The sequence below is a fragment of the Pimephales promelas genome, chromosome 15, assembly GCF_988280905.1.
Source record: "Pimephales promelas chromosome 15, fPimPro1.hap1.1, whole genome shotgun sequence".
Classification (NCBI taxonomy): Eukaryota; Metazoa; Chordata; class Actinopteri; order Cypriniformes; family Leuciscidae; genus Pimephales; species Pimephales promelas.
Window position 1 is genome coordinate 29,377,278 of NC_142783.1, and position 22,844 is coordinate 29,400,121.

General features: G+C 37.9%; 2 protein-coding genes across 5 annotated transcripts in view; one reads left to right on the top strand and one right to left on the bottom strand.

The window, feature by feature from the left end:
* slc25a21 (solute carrier family 25 member 21) overlaps positions 1-9,099 on the top strand; it is a 95,354-nt gene extending 86,255 nt beyond the window's left edge. The window contains exons 6-11 of one of the 2 annotated variants that reach the window (XM_039667355.2): positions 426-485; positions 2,425-2,532; positions 2,643-2,807; positions 5,828-6,009; positions 8,099-8,151; positions 8,476-9,099. In XM_039667355.2, coding sequence (XP_039523289.1) covers positions 426-485; positions 2,425-2,532; positions 2,643-2,807; positions 5,828-6,009; positions 8,099-8,151; positions 8,476-8,537 — 630 coding nt within the window. In that variant the 3' untranslated portion in view covers positions 8,538-9,099. The remainder of the gene's footprint in view (positions 1-425; positions 486-2,424; positions 2,533-2,642; positions 2,808-5,827; positions 6,010-8,098; positions 8,152-8,475) is intronic. The other variant, XM_089120510.1, reaches the window with a different exon arrangement.
* Positions 9,100-12,585: 3,486 nt separating this feature from the next.
* Positions 12,586-20,774, bottom strand: pax9 (paired box 9). Of its 3 annotated transcripts, none has more exons than XM_039667340.2 (4): positions 20,372-20,774; positions 19,246-19,950; positions 16,944-17,083; positions 12,586-13,443 (listed from the first exon to the last, which is right to left on the bottom strand). In XM_039667340.2, the coding sequence occupies exons 1-4, from the start codon at positions 20,373-20,375 to the stop codon at positions 13,201-13,203; spliced, it is 1,092 nt and encodes a 363-aa protein (XP_039523274.2). In that variant the 5' UTR covers positions 20,376-20,774; the 3' UTR covers positions 12,586-13,200. The 3 variants fall into 3 exon arrangements, with proteins under 3 accessions (XP_039523274.2, XP_039523275.2, XP_039523281.1); XM_039667341.2 differs by having other exon boundaries at positions 19,246-19,878; positions 20,372-20,747; XM_039667347.2 differs by lacking the exon at positions 16,944-17,083 and having other exon boundaries at positions 20,372-20,715.
* Between the last annotated feature and the right edge of the window lie 2,070 nt (positions 20,775-22,844).

Here is a 22,844-nt window from a genome sequence, read left to right on the forward strand (position 1 = left end):
GAGCTTGACGAACCCCGTTCTCATTCACTTTATATTGAAAGAGCGGCCAGGATATTTTTCAAAAATCCTTTTGTAGGACGGATTTGGAATTTTCAATTCCTTCAACACTCCACATTTGTTGATTTAAAGCTACTAAACAGGCTTGGTGTACTAGCCCTGGCATACATCAGTCTTACTCAATGTTTTATTATCTAATATCTGTCAAGCTGTGCAAAGCTTTACTAATATATAGAATTAAACGCCATCGTCTGTGTGTGCATTTATATTTGCGCAGTGTCATGTTGACAGCTTGAGTGTTCTCATTCACTACGGTTGAGCTGTGTTTGCTTTGGGTGTGAGCATTCATCTTGTCTGCGTGCATGTATGTGAATGCATGTAGCGTCTGAAAACACTTCCTGACAGGTTGCCCTGATCTTCTTTTGCAGTTTTTTACCTTTGAGCAGTACAAGAAGCTGTTGAGCTTTACTCCTTTATCACCCGGCCTGGTAAGTCATCTGAGACAAGCGGGATACACGCACGTACACACTCACTCACAGTCATTGATACTATACACGCAATCACATTCACAGTCAAGCGAAGCACTCTCCTCATTACATGGCGTGCTGGCAGCGGGAACGAGGTGTAATCGAGACAAATGCTGCTCAGCGAGGCGTATGGGAGATAGCCCATTACTTTGACAGCAGTCTATCAGTGTGGCAGCAGGCTTGACGGCTGAGCCCGAGGGCCAATCCCGAATCCACAGCCTCGTCGAGCGAAACATTCACCTGCCTTATCAATCACACCTGTCTCCGCCCACTAGCTAGAGACGTCAATCCACACAGAGCCCACAGGCGCTGGGAAGAGTGATGTATGGAGTGTGTGAGAGGCGGAGAGGATGAGTCTGCATATTTGTAAGTGAATTCAAGAGAGCGATTGAGCAGCCCAGATGAAATGACTCGTGTGATTGATTCAGATATGACAAATATGGCTCTGTAAACACGGTCAAGGAGATGTCCGGTTCGGTTTGGAGGCAGAAATGAGTAATGAAGCTCTCACACTGTCTTGCAGTGTATGTATGCACTAGCACAAACACAAAAAGACAAAATCTGCGAGTGTGATCATCGCACACACATTTTAGACGTATTAATCGAGGGTGTGGGTGTGTACTATCCCCAGCTTACCTTATACAAACACACTCAAATATCTCTTTTGTCGCTCTTAAGGTAGGCCGGAAGCCTGCTGACATACAGGTCAAGTGCTTGAATGGAAATCATACAAGTAAAACCCAACCGCACATTTATTTTATTTTTATAGCAACATTAATCTCTTCTAATTAATGATTAAGTGAATCTACATAAAACGACGTATCTGCGTGATTGATTATAATTAATAGCAAATTGATTAATTATAATTAATTCAAACATTTATGTAAATTAATTGAGCTGATTTAATTGATTTAGTTCAGTTGATGTTGAAGAAATAAATATTATATGTAGTATAAATAGAACATGATATAATATATTTATATCGTGTGTGTGTGTGTGTGTATATCAAAAGGATTTAATGCAGATTTATTTTTACTGCCAACTTTGGTCATATTTACCAATAATTCTGGCCATGATTGTGTGTGTGTATATATATATATATATATATATGAAGAGTTCAGATGCAAAAGCCTCTAAGTGCCATTTGAAATTTTCTTCTAGAATGATCATTTTTATCAAGCTTGTATATTTAAGTTCAGTGATTTCACTTAAATGGCAATGATAATTACCTATTAATTGTTATTTAAGTGAAATCACTGAACTTAAATATACAAGTTTGATAAAAATCATCATTAAAGAAGAAAATTTCAAATGGCATTTAGAGGCTTTTGCATCTGAACTCTTCATATGATCAGCAATATTTTACATTGTCGACTAAAACGTTATTTATATATAAAAATTGTGCCATTTTAGTATGGATGGATGTATGGTGTGGCAAAATATTGACTAAACTACATTTTCATCAGAATCTATGACTAAATCAAAACTATGTTACTGTGAACACTGCTGTTAATTTGGGGTATAAGTTGATAAGTTGAATAAGTTGATTGCAACAAATGAAGTCATTTGTCTTTGTCTCAGTCATTTTGTCTGAGCCGGTTCATTCATCTTCTGAGTCCTGTCTGCGTTTCCTTTCTAACCCCTGCGAATGATTGACGCTGACAGTTTCAGTCATTTATTTGTAGGTTAAAGTCAAGCTCTGCGTCTGGACAAACACGTTTCTGAAGGGGATGTGTCACAGTAGCATTGTTCCTTTGAGTTATGAGACTTGAGTGACATACCTTTCGTCTGTTCTGAATTAAACGCAAAACGACTTTCACTATAGTCTTTGTGTCTTTCTCGTTTGTCATGTGGCGTCATGTTCTCTTGTGATGTAATTCTGCCTGCTTCAATATGCTAGGCTCTATCTGTGGCTGGCCTGGGGTCAGGGTTAACCGAAGCACTGGTTGTAAATCCATTTGAAGTAGTGAAAGTGAGCCTACAGGCCAACAGGGATTCATTCAAAGTGGTGAGAGGCTACAGCTGTTAATTGTCGTTTTGCTATTGTTTTTGCCAAAATGTCTTGGTCATTCATTTTAAGGGTGCTAATGTTTTTGCTCTCTGTGTTTCTCCATGCAGCAACCCTCTACGTTCGAACAGGCCAGAACTATTATAAAAGCAGACGGCTTTGGCCTCCGTGGACTTAATAAGGGCCTGACCTCCACCCTCGGACGGCATGGCATTTTCAACATGATCTACTTTGGTTTCTACTTCAACGTTAAAGATGCCATACCTGCCAGTCAGGTAAACAAAGGCAGATACAGTGTCCCCAAAAAACTATTTAGACACTTAAAGGGACGGTCCACCCAAAAATGAAAATTCTGTCATTATTTACTGACCTTTATGTCGTTCCAAACCTGTATAACTTTCTTTCTTCTGAGCAACCCAAAAAAAGATATTTTGAGGATTGTTTAAATTAATTTTGCTCATACAGTGAAAGTCAATGGGGTCCAAAACAACTGATGTTATTGACAAAAACTCAGCTTTCCTTACAACAAAGAATGAGATACGGTATATGTTTGACCATATATCTCTTTTTGTCGTACTGTGAAAGAAACCTTTTACATGTGACTTGTAAAAGATAAATGCAGGTATATCTATTAAGAGAAATATGGTAGTGATTCAAAAGGAAATTAATTTTCCCCAAATGTTTATAGGAAACATGCACACATTCATACAACATGCTTGTTTGGATACAAGTTGCCCTGTACATATAAGTACAACATATTAAGGGGCGGTCACAATACACTTTTTATTTCATTAACAACAATTGATATGAATGCAAATGGTGAAGTCTGGGAACGTAAGCTGCTCATGCGAACTTTTGCATTTCTCTGCATTTCAAAATTCAAGTTTGGTAAACTCTGACCTGTAAATTCATGTAAAGACGTGTGATCAATAGGAGATTATGATGTAAATTAAAATAACAAACTTTAGCTGCAAATGTGTTCACGTCACATGAATAAGAGCTGCAGGTTTGTAGCATTGCAGGAAAGTGCAGTACATTGTAGTTTTGGAATTATTATTATTTGTTATATGTTTAAATTTGTATATTTTTTTTTTTAAATGCTGCACAGCGTGACATCATATTGTGACTTTTGTGGTGCTCAAAGTCTAGTGTGACCTCCCCTTTAGTGAGAAACCCATCAAGCACATAATTTTGTGTATCCGTTTATCACCCCATACATTTCTCAAACAGGCACCTATAAGAATCCTATTCATTTTAACATTGTTGCAGTATAGGACGACATTATCTATATTGAAAACCGAATATTTTGTCAACACTATATATGTGAATGTCAAATTTTTAATCAATACATTTTTCGAATACATATTCGATATAACATATACATAATAAATGAAGACTCATGTGTATCTTTCTCATGTGTTCACGTCACGTGAATAAGTTGTTTTCATAGCTTGTGTAAAATATATACGAATATATATTAATATAAAATATACGAATATATAATGTATATTAATCTCAGAACTTTTTCATTTGAGATCCAAGTCTAAAAGCAAGACCTTTCTTTAAAATACGCATCCACAGGCTGAAGACTGAACATGTTGCTTTGCGAATTAAAGGAGGGTTCAGTCATGCACATTAACAGAGCGAGAGGGAGGAGGAGAGGAGCTGCTAAGATAAACCTCACTAATACCTTCCCTGTTTGCTCTCCATCACATCCTCAAAGGTTCAGATTACACATCCGGCAGGGCTCAACTCCCAAACAAAAGTTAATTTTGTTTAATGGAAACGTTACCATACGGCTGCTCCACATGTATAAACTGGAGCATTAGATTTACTCAAATGAACTAATTGGAAGCAGACTGAGGTATTTGTTGGGGGGAGAGTTACAGTTGAAATCCTACTGAAGATTTGTATTCCCCCCTTCATCTGGTGCTAAGATCATCATCGCCTGAGAAGCCAGAAACCTCCAGTGCTCAATCAAACCAACCCTGATTTGACTGTCTATTGCAAATAATCTCAGGGAAGTGTATGGCTTTTTAGGTGTGAGCATCTACTTTTCCTATCTATCTTCAAAGAAGCCAGTCATTCTATTGGGATCCAAATCAATGATCCTTCTCCAGGGGTGTCAATCCATCCACCCTCACAGACTTCAAGATTTAAGCAGCATTTGCTATGAAACCGACGAGCCCTTTCTGTGAGCGTTCGGGACAGTGTGCTGCAAATAATGTCGTTGAAGGGAGTGTTTGGTGTGGAAGCTATACTTAAGGCGGAGCTCTGTTGTTGCACAGCCATGCTCCTCCCCATAATGCGATGTTCAGGTTTAGTTGTCGATCTTGCGTGTCACTGCTGGGCTTCTGTCATTTGTAAAAAATATCCTGGCCAATTAGATGTCAGAGCTGCGCTGGTTCGGGCTTCTTTTTGTACAGTAATACGCCAGTGTCGAGTCGCAGCCCAATTACCCAAATTGGCCCCATATGCCTCCCAGTCTGCCTGTTTATAAATCCTCTCCCAAAGTTTGCCTTTGGTCACATGACCCACTTCAGCCAATTGTAGAGCCTCGCTCTTCTAATGAAACGCTTATCTGCGCCCCGCAACCATAAAATGACTGAGCTTATATTTCAGCTCTCGTATTCTCTCGCTTCTTTTTTGTTGCTCCTTCCTCGATCGTTTTTTTTTTTTTTACGTCTCCATTTTCATATCTCTCTTTACTTGCTCTTTTATCTGCTTTACATTTGTCTCTGTGTTGGTTAATTTGCATTTTCGTATCAAGTAGAGTGTTATCTCAAAATTTTGAATTTTATGGCTCTACCTATAAAACTGTCATCAAACGGTTACTGTTTTATTTGTCATCAAAGGCAATTGACAACTCTTGTGGCATAATGTTGATACCACAAAAACTTATTTTGACTTGTACCTTGTCTCTTTCTTTAATAAAAGCAAACATCTGAGGTACAGTGAGGCACTTACAATCGAAGTGAATGGGGTCAATCCGGATGATGTTAAAAATACTCATTGTTTAAATAAGACAGAAACAATATGAATGTTAAAATGATTTTAGTGCGAAAAAACAGATAGTAGTGTAGATATATCCAATTTTACAACCCTTTTTAAGGGGCGAGTCCTTTTTTGTGGTAATCAACATTGTCCCACAAGTACACTTTTAACTTGTAGAGTATTAAAAGTGAACTTATAGACCAGAAAATGTGAAAAATGTGTGTTGATCATCATTATTCATTGTATAAACAAAAGGCCTCTCTCTCTTTACCTTGAATTTGTCTCTGTGTCCATTTGTCAGGACCCTCGACTGGAATTCGTGAGGAAATTTGCCATCGGTTTGGTTTCAGGAACAGTCTCGTCCTGTGTGAACATTCCTTTTGATGTCGCTAAAAGCCGTATACAGGGTCCTCAGCCTGTTCCAGGGCAGATCAAGTACCGTAGCTGCTTTCAGACCATGGGCCTTGTGTACCGTGAAGAAGGGTAAGAGTCTACACCATCACCCAACAACTACAGGTGTCGGAATTACACCCGGCAGGAGATGTTAAACCAACCACAACTGCTGCGAGGTTCACCTACAATAAAAATTACACAACATTTTGTGTTTATCCTCTGCCCACATGGGACAAGAGGGCGGACAACCGCATCCTCTAAATATCAGTATAATTATGTTGTCTTTTGTTCTGAGCTATATCCGGGAATTATACTTTGTGTCACTACTTTAGATGTATTTATGTTACATAATCTTCTTTTTTTAGTGGATACTTGATATGAATCCATAAACTGGATATGGATTATGTTTATGTTTATTCCATTTTTCTATACCGTGTGCATATAACATCCTAAAACTCAATACATGCAGTAATACCTGCATGTATTGAGTTTTAGGATGTTATAAGGCTCAATTATGATATAAGGTTTGATATAAGGCATAAAGTAAAAAATATCAGGGAGCTACAATTGAAGAGTTCAGATGCAAAAGCCTCTAAGTGCCATTTGAAATTTTCTTTAGAATGATGATTTTTATCAAACTTGTATATTTAAGTTCAGTGATTTCACTTAAATGACAATGATAATTACCTATTAATTTATTTAAGTGAAATTACTGAACTTAAATATACAAGTTTGATAAAAATCATCATTAAAGAAGAAAATTTCAAATGGCATTTAGAGGCTTTTGCATCTGAACTCTTCAATTATGCTGCATATTATAATTGTTTTAATGTTTTACTGTGTACTGATATTTGAAGAAAAATGAGTCATAAGGATTTTATTCAATAAGAGCTTGTGTACATTCATTGAAAAACCGTGTTGATTCTAACATGAGCTGTTGTTTCTTATAGCGGACACTCTAATAGTGCCCATAACGTCCTTCTGTCTCTCTCTCCTTCTGAATTGACAGGCCTCATGGGAAGCTGTGAAAGAATCAGTAGTTTTATGGCTTCTCCCTGTACAAAGGGAACGGCAACTCGTTTGTTATTAGAGGCAGGGAATTGAGGCCTGTACTTGTGTGTGTGTGTGTGTGTGTGTATTAAAGAGAGAGACACTGAAGCTGTTTTAGTTTTAGGGGTGCTGAGAGGGTACCCCATCCTGTCCAGCCCTCTAACACGACACAGTCCTGGCTAATTAGTGGTCCCTATGGGAGACGTCGTTAAGCAGGTCCTAACGAGGCGCGCGGCGCTCAGCGGGTCAGTCTAATCAGACAGCGGGGCAGAGAGGAAGTGGCTCAAGCCTTATTAACACCAGCACAAGCAGAGGACAGAGGCTGGGACAGGGAGACGGCCAGAAATCAGCTTGAACGCATTAGGGCAGGTACACGACTAGAACAGCTATTACTGCGCTATACCTGATCCAGCTTCACAGGCAGACCGACCCTGAGAGAGAGACTTGACGTTACAGTACCTTAGATGGATAGATTAGCAAAAATCTGTCATCATTTAGGCGCTCTCGTGTCGTTCTGAACCGGTATGACCAAATTTCTTCAGAAAAAGAAAATGTTTACGCTGCTCTTTAGTAAGTGAATTTCAAGGTCCAAACGGGAATCAAACATAAAAGTTCCAATAAAGTCATGTGATAGATCTGTGTGAGAGAACTATCAAAACCATAGAACTTTTGTTCATCTTGGAAGCAAGAAAAGATATTTTTAATGAAGCCTGAGAAATTTCCCTCCAATTTCCCATCAATCCACCAAAACTTTGACATTTCAAAGCACATCAAATATCTTAAATGGAAGCTCCACGTTTGTTTTCACGTGTCAAGCAAGTATGACTGAGCTTTCGTTTGTAAATGCGTGTGAATAAAAGACGAAATCAAAACATGCCATGTGAGAACCAGTCACATTTGATGTTGTTGACATGTAAATAAATAGCTTTTAAAATTCTAGTCCATTGCTTTAAATATAGTGCACAAGTAGTATTGAGTATTTTTATGATGCTATAATTTGCTTTTTGAAGTCACTGCATTATGCATGGAAAAGAGCAGCACTAACGTTTTGTGTTCCAAATAAAAAAGCAAGTCATACGGGGCTTATGATTTATAGTAAATGTAACTGTCTAACATTTTATTTCTGCAGATATCTCGCCTTATACAAAGGACTGATACCCAAGATAATGAGGCTTGGACCAGGTAACATAAATTAGTATATAGTTTTCCTATATTAAAGGGATAGTTCGACATTTTATCATCATTTACTCGCCCTCATGTCATTCCAAATCTGTATGACTTCCTTTCTTCTGTGGAACATAAAAGAAAATATTGAGTCCATTCAATGGTAGACAGTTTCCCCAAAACTTGTTCTTGAAAATATATAGTGTTCTGTGGAAAAAAGGGAGGTCATACCGGTTTGGAATGAGGGTGAGTAAATGATGAAATTAAATATTTAGTGAACTATCCCTATAACATTTGACAATTATCCATGGCCATTAATTGACATTTACTTTCTGAATATAGGAGGCGCAGTTATGCTGCTGGTTTATGAATATGTATCTGGCTGGTTGCAGAAGAACTGGTGATAATCTGCGCATCACCATCAGTCTTTACTCCATCGTCCCCCAGGTCTATCAAACAGCAATCACACTACCAGTTCATCAGACATGTGACATGTAGACTCTCCATAATGCTTTACAACAGCACAGTCACTCCCTGGATCTATACTTGACATTCTAACACTTATAACAGAACATATCGGAGAGTGACCTGTCCGCATGCCAGAATATGTAATAACCAGCTCTACACACCCTAAATGAAAATGCCAAATAGACACAGCACCTCATTTTTAATTTAAATTAAGACTGAATTACTCAAGCCTGAGGGATCCATCTACTGTCTTTGGATGGCTAACTGAGGACTGTGACTTTATTAGATTTAGTTTGCAAATTGGATTTCTGAGACCAGAATATCCAATACTTTCAAAGCCAAACTCTAGCAATGTTTCAAATTTGGAGTGTAAACAACATTTGCAATGACACTTCAAAATATGTTTACCTAGGAAATGTGAAATTGGCAAATTTAGACAAAAGCACTAATTGAATTATGGAAATTCAAATTAAACTGAAGTATTCTGTGATTTCAAAATCATTTTGTGAAAAAAAAAATAAAAATTATAAGGTCTTGTATCCCAAAGCGGTTAAATTTATTCATGTAATGGCTGTGTTTTGCTAATAAACGATAAATCGGTGGAACTGTTTGTCGGTGGCTTGGAAATATTGTAAAATATTGGTGGATTGTAAAAACTACTAATCATTTGCTAGCAGATTAAATGTTTTGGCCTTATAAAAAAAAAAATAGCCTTTACCCTTTTTTAGGATTTTATGAATTTCCATGACTTATTTCCTATAGGCCTGGACAATTTTAAAATTCTCATATTTTTCAAGGTTAATTGACCCTCATTTGCTGTTGAATTTAAATCATCTGTATTTTGAGGTTTGTAACTTGTAATTCTTTGTTACTGGTAATAACAGATTACAGTGGGGGAGGAATCTCTGTGGTTACTTTTTTTGTTCCTCCTTCATAATCCAGTATGTCATCATATAGCGTCATGAGCCAAGACACTCACTCTCACTCTTCTCTCCTGATTCATCACAGCTGAAACAAAACTGAAAAAGGCCAATACAATCTAAACAATGAAGAAGGCCTCTCGATGCTGTCATAATGAAAATATGAAGCATTGTGGCCTTGTCAGTGGCCTTGTCTCTGTGTTGCTTAAAGATAACTTGTTGGATAAGTTAAAACAATGTCATCCGGTAAAATCCACCCTGACCAGTTCACATTTGCCTTCTTTTCTTGAAAGGTCATGTTTTATCTAACTTTGTTGACTTAGAGACAGTGAAGGCATTTGTTACACTCCTTCAGTCTGGGTTGCACCTCAGGCTCTCATCCTCCGCTTCAGCTCTTGATTGGTCGTTTGCTGTCAGGCCTTTCAACGCTCCTCTAAAACACCAAAGTCTAACAACAACCAGACGCATTTTCAGACTATACCCGTAGTTTTTCGCTAAATGTTTAAAAGACCTTTTTTCCGAGTCATTTGAAGCGACATATCAGATAATTTAGTCTTTTGTTATATAATCCCCTAACTTTTCTCTCCATTTTACTTCTTCGCTTGATGTTTTTGTTGGCTGTTTCTTTTTAATGAATGCAGATTGCGAAGTGTTGATCAGCCAGAGATTGGCTGTACCAGAAGAACGAGCAGAAACCGGTGCTTACCTTTGAGCGTTTCAAACATACTAGCTCTAGTACACGAAGGAAAACAGTCTGCTTATGGTCAGCCGGCCTTTAAAGTGAGGCTCGCACCCCGGCCCGGTCCACCCGCAGCCCCTGTGCAGTGTTACCGTGCTCCGTGCTCCTGTCTTCAGCCTGATTGCACACAGTCAGCTTAAGATAACCATGTGACATTTGACTTGACTTTCCATAGGAATTAATTCTAAACAGATGTGGGCGCGTGAGCAAGTGTGTTTTCACTTTCCTCCGTTTCAATGGTGGCTTTAAGATTAAGGTGTTTGTCATGTTCCCTCCTGTCACGACTGCACACACTTTTTCTATTTAATTTCCCGTCATAGTGATTTTTAAATTTGATTAATCGCCATGCTTTGACTGTACAGGTCTGTGTGTGTCAAACTCCCAAATGGAATGGACCAAAGTGCCACGTTTTCCTCGAATAGGCTGGTCTGCTGTGTTTTGTGAGCTTTTTAACGTCCGTTGAGCCTGCGTTAAATGAACGGCTGTGATATGTCCGTCCAGTCGATGCATTTGTATTGTCAGCAAAGCCAACGTCCGTATCAATGGCGTCAGAATAGGAAAATGGCATTCAAAGCTGTTCATTTGAATAGAATAGGGTCTTGGGGAGTTGGTCTGGCTCATTGTGACATGTGATGGCCTCTATGCGTGGTGGTTTCTTGTCTGCCTTTTTGGTGGTTTAAATGTGCTCAAAAACAGCACCTCGATCCCGATGCAACGGTCCGTGACCACGGGGTTGGGGTGAAAGTGTTTTCCAAGTCAAATCAGCAGTAGTGCCTACCAGAAGGACTGTTTGCACTGCAACATGTGGGGACTGCGTGTATGTTAAGGACTGAGAGTGTGTTTTTGTGGATTTTTGCCACGAAGGTGGTGTGTTTGTATTGGTTGTGGTCCTGAATATGACGTATTTAGTTGTGTTTGTAACATTTAAAAAATGACACAGCATTGAATACAGTGCCTTTCATTTGTTTCTGTTTTGGCCCACCAGAAAAGGGAGGCAGTGGGTGTTTAAAAAGCTTTGTCCCAGTATGACATGCAGCCCACAGTGATATAAGCTTTTCCTTCCTCTTTTAACCTTATCGTTTCACGTCAAATCTGACTTTAGACAAAGCTCGGGGAAAGAGCACACAGGAATGTCTGGCCATTCATGTAACACCTGAGTGAAAGGCCTTGTATAGGAGTTTGTGCATTCGTGTGTGTGTGTGGTTCAGGTAAACCCTATATTATGGGGACAATATGTACCCACAAATATGGCAAGATACTTGACCTTGTAGACACTTTTTTTTTTGTCCGCACGAGGAAAACAGTTTCTAAATCTTACTAAGTGATTTTTTTAAATGTTAAAATGCAAAAGGTTTTCTTTGAGGGATAGGTTTAGGGAATAGAATATGTTAAATTGTATAAAAATCATTATGTCTATGGAATGTCCACATAAAACTTGAAACCCCAACGTGTGTGTGCATGTGTGCATGTGCTTCTCTTGGTGGGTATATAGAACTTCAAATAAATTCTTTGCAAATCTAATAAATTATAATAAGCAAGTTAATTAAAACAAATAAATGAAGGTATTTTGTCTGCCCCGTTCTTCAAAGAATGCTATTTATTTTTGGTAGATGAATAATTCAAACACATTTTTTTCTTCATATCTGGCTGAGAATTTTCATGTAACGTAAGAATTAAAACTGTTATTAGTTCATCTGCATATGAATAACATTCATCCACGAAATTAATAACAGCTCTCTGACACATTATTTTTAATGGAATCAATATTTTGATGAGCTCTAATCTTTAGTTTTATTATTTCATCAAAGCAGATATTATTGTTAACACTATAATAATTAAACAGATGAATATATTAAACTGTAAAGTTAGTTATAATTGGTACACTTAATTTGTATAATTATGTTCAAGTAGTAATAATAGAGGCAGTTAATAGCTTATATGTATGTTTAAGTTCAGTCATTTCACTTAAATTGTCATTTAAGTGAAATTACTGAACTTGAATATATAAGCTTGATAAAAATGATCATTCTAGAAGAAAATTTCAAATGGCACTTAGAGGCTTTTGCATCTGAACTCTTCATTTTTATTATCATTAAGGACTTTATCATTAAATAAATAATGAAAGAAAATACTGAACAGGGGTTTTTACACATGTCTCTTTTAATAAGATACATTCAATTTCATTGTGCAATGTCTGGAGGTGTGCAGCTTCACTGATCATTAATGTTGCATGAATGAATGCTCCTGTTGTCAGAATGTGTGTCAATGTCCCACATAACGCCTCCTCTTCCCGCAGCCGTGCCGACTGCACTTCATTCGACGTACCATCTAATAAATAAATGTAATAACTTTTCCCTAGAGCTCTGGCATACATTATTAGAGAAGTGAAACTGGTATCCAAAACGACAAAAAATCAGATTTTTATCAAAAACATTGAACAAAAAAAGGAACAATGCAGAACATCTAGACATTAGCAATTTTGAACACCCTGAAAAAAACATTATTTAAATGCAAACTGGTCGGTTGTTTTACATGAGATTTGCTTATTCATTCATTTTCTTGAAAACATAGACAAACAATATATTCACAGAGAGAAGCACCAAAACCTGACTTGGGCTAGTGATGATGCAATTTCGTGAGGAACAGCCACCACTATCAGACCAAGTGCATTGCACACCACTGGTGCTGTTCTTTACTGGTAAAACCTCTGCTCAGATCAGGCGGGAAGGCCTTTGCATATCCTCCCTCATAGCTCTATTTTGTCCTTTGCAGACAAGTGCGAGATGCTGATGTGGTGCGAGAGAATGTGGGCATTCACAACAGTACATGGCTCGTCCGACAAGGACGTCTTTCATAAATATCGTAAAGCGATAAGATCGGTCCATCTTGAGAGAGCCAGGATGAAAAGGTCCGTGATTGTCTTGTATTCTCTCTTTGACCCTAGTACAGTCCCAGAGCCGAGTGGACGGAGTCTCGCGTGGCCGTCGTGCTCTTGAAGCTGATGATGTCACAGCTGTGGGGAGAGAGAGCACTGCCACTGGGCGGCTGCCATGTGGGGCCGGTCACATAGGCCGACGTGGTGCCGTTGTACCCCGTGTAGGGTGACACTTGGGTGGGAGGATGGGAAGGATGGATGCTGGGAGCTGTGACATAACTGTTCGCTGTGGGCAATCCATTCAGCGTCTGAAAACAGAGAGCAGTGAGCGTAAGACTTCTGGCCATAAACCACACACGGCCATAGAGATGAACATAAAGATACCATGATGGTAAGGATAAGACCGTGGCGGGTGAACATTAACATTAAATAGAAATGAAGACTACCTCGGAGAGTCTATGAATAGAAACAACAGGAATGGATGAGATATTAAAAGATTTGCCGGAAATGGAAAAGCTATGTCGAGGGAAATGCAAAAACAGGAATGTCTGTAAACCTTTGGCAGAATGTCAATATCAGTTCAGGATGAAAGGAATTCACCAAGGCTTTTCGGTATAAAGGGAAGAAATTCTGACGCAGGGTGGTCTTTGACTACTGGAAATGTTTTCCACAGATGACATCCTTTGTTGCAGAGTCAGGATTTGCCTATGATTTACTCATTATGACATTCTTGACCCCTACCACTAGTACACACATGAACGCATACATGTCTATATTATTCATTAAACTTTAATTCATTACTTAGTAAACAGCGTAGAAAAAAAACCCAGTGGCACTTTATTGTACAGTTCTGTTCTGCATGTACATACCATGTAATTCTTAGCATTTAAAATAACTGGGTTATAACCTTCCTTAAATTCCTTATATTACCCAGTACTTTCTTGGCTAACTACACTGTGAATACAAGCACTGTCCAATAAAGTAATCAATAACCCTCATTTGCATTTTGCACACAAAAAATAATAATAATTTAATTCAAGTCATGCACTAACTAATAAAAACGAAGAGGAGTTTACACCATGGAAAGCATTTAAAGTCAACTCAGACATAAAAAGAACAACTTAAAAAAATCTTACACATCTATAATGAAGAATTCACAAAGATTTTAAATTATTTCAAGAAAAGTTGTATGAGTCGGACACTCAAAAGTATATGTGGCATACAGGCCTATAGATGAACATGTCGAGGCGGCAGTTTATTATATTGTTTTAGGATTACCTAAATAATGATCTAGCCTACTTTTTGCAGATCGTTAATAGAGTGTTATGGTTTACCGAGCTCAAAACTAATCATTGGAGTTCATTAGATCTAAAACACCCCGCGAAATAAAAAAAATAAAAAAATACTGAAAAATACTAAAATGTAGGCCTATTTGTGCTTATACTTTATATAGTATTGCGCGGCAACGCGTTATTGTTGCAGTTGTTTAGGGTTTAGAATAATGTATATATTCTATTTTAAAATAAATATGGCCTATTTGTTTGTAAAATCAGCAGTTTCCACGAAAAGCAGACGAAAATAAGCCGTGACATCTTTTTTAGTCGCTAAACAAAATAAAGCAATATTATTATTTTTTAAGTCGTTAACTGTATTTGTGGGTGTGTCGGTATAAAGAACAGATCATCAGTTTTCAATTGTCATTTTTTTAATAACTTCCCACATCCTAGATTATATATTTAACATTTAACTTGATTTAAGTCTGCATGTTGTGTTTGGTAATGAAGCATGTTATCACGCTGTGTCCAGAGAATTTTAAAAAAATGAACCTTTAACTTCTCAAATATCGCGTTGTCCTTTATTCTGTAACCTTATAAAATGTACAGGTTAAGATTAATTTTCTGGGAAATAAGACTAATGATGTTCAGTAGGCTATGTCATTAATAACTTAGAATATTGTATTATTAGTCTATGCTACTTAAATTCACTGCACAGTAAATGTTTATCGGGTTAATTCCGTTATAAGAGATGCATAATAATTTATATTCATTAAAATCGTGTGAATGACGATTCAGTTTCCGTGACCCCTCTTGGTTTTTAATCATAATGTTTTGGTTTCTAGCTATCGGGCGTTCTGACGGATACAAACGTATTTAAACCACAGTTAGCCTACTCTATTTACTTGCGTAATGCAGTCTGACTCGTGATATTTGATCATTTATCCAAGATGACAGACTCAATCATTCGGTAGTCTGTGATATCCATCGTCTTTCTAAAGGTTACAATTTTCATTTCTTAAGCACTCTAATTTTTACATTTCATTCAGTGCACGCATAATTTACGCTAAAACAATGTTTCATAGTCTGTAATGAAGATTTATTCCATCTTATTCTTTCAACGACACATAAATCTTCAAGACCCGCAATAAACGATTAGTCAGTCTGATTGTTGCTGCCCAGCATTGCGCGAATAAATAATTCGACTGCACCGGATGGCACGCGCGTTATCCGCGAGCACTCTCCCCTCTCATTCCAGCACATGAGCAGGCGGAAACCGGTGCGCGAGCTTCTTGATAAATAGAAGAGATTTGTCTTTCACATGTCGGCACGACACTGTACAACACTAGTACTAGGACAGCCACGAGCCAAATAATTTTCCGTAATAGCCTCTTAATAATAACAAGAATGATAATAATGATGATAATAGCCTACTATCCGAGTATTGCCATTGTGTAAAACATATGGAGGTAAGAGGTTTGGCATTCCAAAAGTTTCTGGCGAATATTAAATTGGGCGAATAGAAATTATTTGAATAATGTATAACACGTGTTTATTGAAGAATAATAGAATGCATAGGCTATTTGTTGAATGAGATCGGTGGCTTCAAGTGGAAAGGTGCATTTAAAAAAACAAAGAAAGCCACTTTAATATTTATTTATTTATTTATTTATTTATTTATTTATTTATTATATTTTACATTTGAATGTAAAGCAATGGTTTAAACTTATTTTTAAAGATAAGTGATATGTCGTACACAGAATAGCCTATTTAGAGTTTTAAATGGAGCTTTAGAAAAATTGGCATAAACTGATATAGCCTATTTTTAAAAATAAAAATATTTAACTTTTGTTAATATTGTTGTATGTTTTTCCGGCTAATTTTTTCGTGCTACACATGTAGCAATCGTAAATTATTTGTATCGACAAAACAATTTTCTTAGAAATAAAAAAAAATCGATAAATCCTACATAACTGTATTTTGACTATAAAGTAAAATATACGTTTGTGGCAAAAGGCCTTAAGAGTTCCTTAATAAGTAAGAGCACGATAAAGATATTGATTAAATGTTTAAAAACTATGCAAAATATTGGATCAAACCATTTATTACAATTTTATTGGTCAAAGAATTCCACTCAGTATCACTTTAAAAACGTATTGAGGAATAATAATACATTTCGATTCATTACACGCATAACTTTTGGATTGTACAAAAAAAAAAACCTCCAAAAGTCATGCCTACACATTAACAGTTGTGCGAATACAGACACAAGTAAATATCTTCGTTTTAATTAAAACGTGCGATAATTCATTTGTAAATACTTATCAAAAAATTAGACTCATACACACAAGGCCTCACATGCCTGCCCACGCCAAAGAAGCACAACACAACACACTCACACACACCGAATTGCCCAAACGTTTTTTTTTTTATGGATTTTATGTCTTCTTTACAATTATTAACTGAATCAGCATTTCTGTTTCTTCCTGATTGGGTTGGATTGTTTTTATGGTTAACATAGGTGGCTTCTTTACCTGTGTGTATTTTGCTTCAGGTTCTAAGTGAGGCTTATCCACACCATTGACAAGTGGAGAAATCGCTGGTGAAAAATTACTCTTGTTAATAGCTCTCCATTCTTCTAGTTTGGCGCTGGGAAAGGACGGACTGTCACTAACTGGGGGCAAAACAGAGACATGGAAGACTGGAGTCAGACAGGACACGCGTGGGGTGTAGAACTGCCACATGAACAACTTATTCAGTCAAATCTGCTGCACTGCCATCCATCTCACCAGACTAAACACACAAAAACTGCTATATCATCTTGTGTGTGTGTGTGTGTGTGTGTGTGTGTGTGTTTGCATTTATAATAGCGTGTAGTCTGTATCGAAAAAAAAAAACTCAGACACGTTTTTCATAAGCAAATTATGATTATAATGACGTAATGTTAGCATGTTTTTAAAATAATAAATAATATATACATGTATATTGTAAAAAAAAATGACCAATAAGTTATGACAACATATGTTTTTACATTGCTTTAACTCGTCAAAATAAGTTAAGAAATTTGCAACTTTTGTTTAGTTTTAGAAAAACTCGTTTTTTATGTCCGTTGAATGTGATTTAAGTTGAAATCGACTTTCTATCCATTTTGCGACACGAGACATAAAGTCACATAGGCCTATATGCCCTATTTCTATTCAAACGAAGATCCAGAAAAGACTGAATGTGTGTGGTTAATTCATCAGATGAATCGCACAGTGTCATGGAGTCCTTCGGAACATTTACCCAGCGTCTTCCTGGGAGGACAAATTAGATTTACTTTAACCGTTTCCCCTTTGTGCATGATGGATATTATATTATACACGGTTCCTAAAGTTTGAAATTGGAAAAGCAAGCCCACCAGTGTTGTAACCTGAGAGGGCCACAAAGTAGATTTCCTCCTGCCTTCACGGAATCTTTGCATTGTTTCACAACGTATAAACAGGAATACACCATAACGATGCCATCTACTTTTGAGTTTTGTTTATGCAATTATACAATCGATTGTGCAATCTTTTATTTTAAAAAGGTCGATTAGGGTAAACAAATCTACAGTTACATAGACCAAATGTAATTAAAGTGCATGCTTAGCATGAAGACCAGATGATGTCTGAGCAAGAACAGCCATTACTCAGTGTCTATATATGTGTGTGTGTGTGTGTGTGTGTGTGTAGAGAGAGAGAGAGAGAGAGAGAGAGAGAGAGAGAGAGAGAGAGAGAGAGAGAGAGAGAGAGAGAGAGAGAGAGAACTGAACGCTAAATGATGACAATCTGACCAAAAAAAAAAATGCGACACACATTCTTCTTGTCAAACCATCCACTACCGAAAGTAGTGTTCGGGGATGTTTTTCGGTGTTTGCTTCACTAATGTTGTAGCCTAAATGGAGAAACGGTTGCACGCTGCACCTTTTTGACTGTAGCCAACATCATGTTGAAACGTCTGCTAATAATTTGGAAATGCATTAATGATTAATAAAGGCCTCCTAAATGCAATATCCTCCTCTGCGTTTGAAGCATTAATGTCAACACTGCCTTTGAAAGAGGCAATGAACTAGGCTACCATTAAACAGGACAGGCTGTGGCCTTCACACTACTGTAGGCCTACTGAAACACACCACCTATGAACGGACAAATGGGTTTTAAAGATATTTTTAACATCGACATCTCTTAGATTAATTGAAAGTTACTTTAAAGAAATTATGATAATAATTGAATTAAAGCGATGCGTCGCGTAACATGTAGGCTACTGAAAAAACATTGCTGCTAGGCATTCGCATGTAGCTAAATAACGAGCAGGGAAAAAATCATGTAAAGTTTGTCCTATGTTGTAACACTGCTAGCTTTGAACATCTAATTTTGTTTCGTTTTTTCCCGCTCCGCTGCGCCAACTCCCAAATATTCCACATCCGCCGCCTAATTATTACTAAAAGCACTAAACCATGTGTTTCAATGCAAACGTGTAGCTCCTGCACAAATGCCAGCACACTGTTTGTATCGTGCCACTCTCTGTAAAAATCCCTCCTCCTTTTTTTTTTCTTGCGGATCTACCGATATACGATAAATATTTGGCCGAGGCTAATAATAATTGAGTCCAATAAAATGATAGACGTTTGAATAGCTTAACGCTCTTTCCATCACTACAAAAACTATTATTTTAATTTTCTCTGTTACACACAGACATGTACAAAATCTCACACACGCTTTGACAGGCCTTGGTGTCTTTTGACATGATGCCCTCCTACACACACACTCACACGAACAAGGACTTTCTTTTACCAAAAACTGAGAGGATGCTTACTTTGCTGCTCCGTTATTGATCGAATGCCAAGAATATCTGTTACAGAATGAGAAGAAGGCCATATCCTATGCATTGCCATGTGTGCAGGAAGAGTGGGCATGCCAGGCGGAGTCGGTACTTTAGTCCCAGTGGCGGAGATTGGAGTGGGATACGAGTACAGGTGGTTGTAAGGGAGGGCGGGTTGAGGCTGAGGATGAGCGGCCTGTTTGCTCGACTCGTACTGGTTCTGTTGAGACAGATTTCCGATCTTGTTGCGGAGAATCCTACTGATCGAGCTGACGGAGGGCAGATTGAATTTATCACACACACCGTCCGCAAGCAGTCTGTCTCGAATCTCCCAAGCGAAAATGCCAGGGTCCCGTTGCTTGTAAGTCCTAATGTGCTTGACTACAGTTGGGGTCGTGACCCTCGGTTTACTGCCGCCAATAGCGCCGGGAAGTATTGAGCCGGTTTCGTTGTACCGAGCCAGAATCTTGCTCACACACCCGTGAGAGACGCGGAGCTGCCGGCTGATGTCGCAGGGCCTGATGCCCAGCTGGGCCAGCTCTACTATCCTGAGCCGGATGGCATTGGGTAGGGGTCTTCCGTTCACAAAAACACCGCCTAGCTGGTTCACCTCCCCAAAGGCTGGCTCTAGTGATGCAGATATATGAAGAAAAAAAGAATTGCAAAAATCATCAGATTTTACCAGGCCCTGAACCGCGTCTGAAACAGAAAACCTACGGATAAATGTTTCAGTAAAACTTTCGATTACTCTTTCTGCTGTTCATATTTGCATTTGAAGTTTTTCGTTTCATTTTAATGCAATGCGCTGAACAAAAAGTCATTCTATAAATTCTGCAAATAGAAGGGGGGGGAAACACCGTCACACCGTTACTACATTCTTTACCACGTATGTCATATAATAAATTAAATTGCACATTCGGTGGACTAGTTTTGGACGCGATTAAGCTTATTCACGGCAAAGTGACTGATGCTTTGACCGTCATTTCGGGGAACAGAATGGCAGTTTAACAGTTTGAGTCGAGAACTAAAGCATATATAACTAAATTGTATAACCGTTCCCCCCTAAAAGTGTTTATGCATGCCCGTTCCCATGTGGGAAAACATGAAATGTGGACCTTACCCATTGCGTTTAGCCTCCCGAGGAAAAAAGAAACTTCAGTGTGCTGTCCTGTTCTGACCAGTTCCGAGTCCAGTTTAGCTGATTTTTATTACACCGAAGACGATGTGGATGAAAAGTAAGCGTCCGAGACGGATGCGATGCCGATTAGTTACAAGAGAGGAAAATTCGCCTTCTGTTTCCTGATGGCAGGGAGCACAAGCTTACATTTCAATCCCAGAATCTAATGGGCTGGCCCTTTACACATGTCTCGAAAGCGAGGTGCTGCCAGCCAATGAAACCGCGCGTTTTTCCCGATGTTGTTTTTCTATTGGCTGCCAGATTTGACATGACAGGCTTTTGCACCGGCGTAAACTCGCTTTTGAGGGTTACCCGAGTGTTGGTTTTCTATTTAGACACATCTAAGAATGGTAAGTGTTTGCAACATTGCACAGTAATTTTGTTTCATAAGCATAATTCGAATTATTTCGTTGACTAGAACAAGGGAGAAGTTTGCGGGGCAGTGGGCTATTTTCTTTCTAAACAGGGGCCCTGTGATTTATCCTGATGTCATTTAAATTGCACTTAAAATGCGTCCGATTTATTAATACATTTACTCATTTATCATTCCGATTTATTACAAATGCATTTTTAGTTTGTGGCATCCAAACCAATGGTCAGAGCATGCTTTTAAAAAAATATGCAATAAGATGGGTGACAATGAACAGTCATTTTTGTCCAGGTTGTTTATTTAGCTTTATTTTATCTTTAACTGTAAAGAGCTGATGCTTAGACCTACCCCCGAAGTTATTTTGTATGAACTCTTCATTAGACATCGACTTTTCTGTCACAATAGTGACTCGTACGAAAATATAATGAATTCGACAAGGCCATGTGGGATTCTTTTACGCTTTTGTTGTCATAGGATTATGATTCCATGGCAAAGAAATCATGGACTAATATGTCTTATAACGACGACGTAAGGCTATAACAAACTAGTCCGGTGTTTGTTTGATGCTGTGGATACCAATAATTGTGAGTAATAATAATCAGGTAACAAATTGACGTCCCGTTAAAGTAATATAGGCTATTTAATCAATAACTTATTTGTTTTCTAATTGGCCAGAATTATTCAACGTTTATCTTAAAAAATGGTATTGTTTAGATGCGCTCAGGCCTGCATAACTGCATAACAGCCACTGCAAATATAGTGGCAAGTTATTTATTGTTGTTTCCTGTTTACTCGAGACTTGAGCACTTTCATGGTTTCCCCGTTTGCTTTTCTCTTAACTTCTTAAAGTATCTCAAATCTCACTGAAGGCTTTACTCTCTATCGAAGTCGATCGAGTTTTTTATTATTAGCATATTATTATTATTTTATCCTTTTCACAAACTTATGTGTAGGCCTACAGAACAAATTGGCGTTCAATTGTGCTTTTTATGTGCATTTGAATGTTATCTCAAAATGTAATAAGTTTACGATGCTTCTATCGCATGTACATTTCATGAGATCGGGCTCACATTTTGACCTTCTCCGACTACTAAATTTGCACCTATAGCAGTATTACATTTGGGCAGATAAGGCCCATCTCCTCTGATCACTAACTAAAATGAGTTAGATTTGTTGAGTTTGTTTAAATTTACCTTTTCCGATCGATCTATGGAGGGAGATTCAAAACAAGCATTATTATTACTTTTTGAAGAACTGCCACCAAACCAGGTTTGGCTTGTTTGTGGCTTCGCCCGAGTGAGGGCACAAAACAAATGTGGACCAGAACTCCGAAAGAACATGGATGATCCAACACATGAATCGCTGGCAAGATTTTTTAATCCTGCATTTTATTGTAGGATTAGTTAACTTTAATACATGTTCCCTTGCGTCGTTTGCTGTGATGGCAGAAAGAGAGCATAAATCAGCGCACTAACTGACCGCCGAAAGATATAGAAAGGGCTTCGTTAATGAGGTGTAAAGACTGATGTGCTTCTGTCACACTTTCCGCTTTTGCGTGGGAAGAAGGGCCCAGATGATATTATACTCACAGTGGCTATAGCCAAGACAACATGAACTTCTAGGAAATACTCCACGAGTGGATTGGAGTATAAAATAAAACAATAGCCTATATAATTAGAAACGTGTTGTTTCGTGAGAGCAGCAGTGACAATAATATTGGCATAGGCCTACAAAAACTAAGATTATTGTGTTTAAAGAAAGGCTACGCAATAATAGAGTAGGCTAATTAAAATAGGATAGGGTATATCGTTATGATTTGTATATTGTTTTGCAATAAGAAATAACGTGGTACTTGACGTTTGAAGAATATGCTACCCGGTTAGACCCAAATAAAAGCCTTAAACCACTTTTAAAGCTTGTTTAGAGTTTTTATTTGTTTATTTGTCATTTCTAAATACTGTAGTTAGCACACAATAAGAAAGCGCACATTTTTATTTCTTGATAGGAAGTCTGTTGTATAGGCTAAATGCATTCTGACATCGGTTT

Excerpts from the sequence above, each read along its gene's own strand:
- pax9 (XM_039667340.2), bottom strand. Across the intron at positions 17,084-19,245 it reads ATCAATAACGGAGCAGCAAA|TTAGTGACAGTCCGTCCTTT; the intron begins GTAAGCATCCTC and ends TTTTGCCCCCAG. Across the intron at positions 13,444-16,943 it reads CTGAAGCAAAATACACACAG|ACGCTGAATGGATTGCCCAC; the intron begins GTAAAGAAGCCA and ends CTCTGTTTTCAG.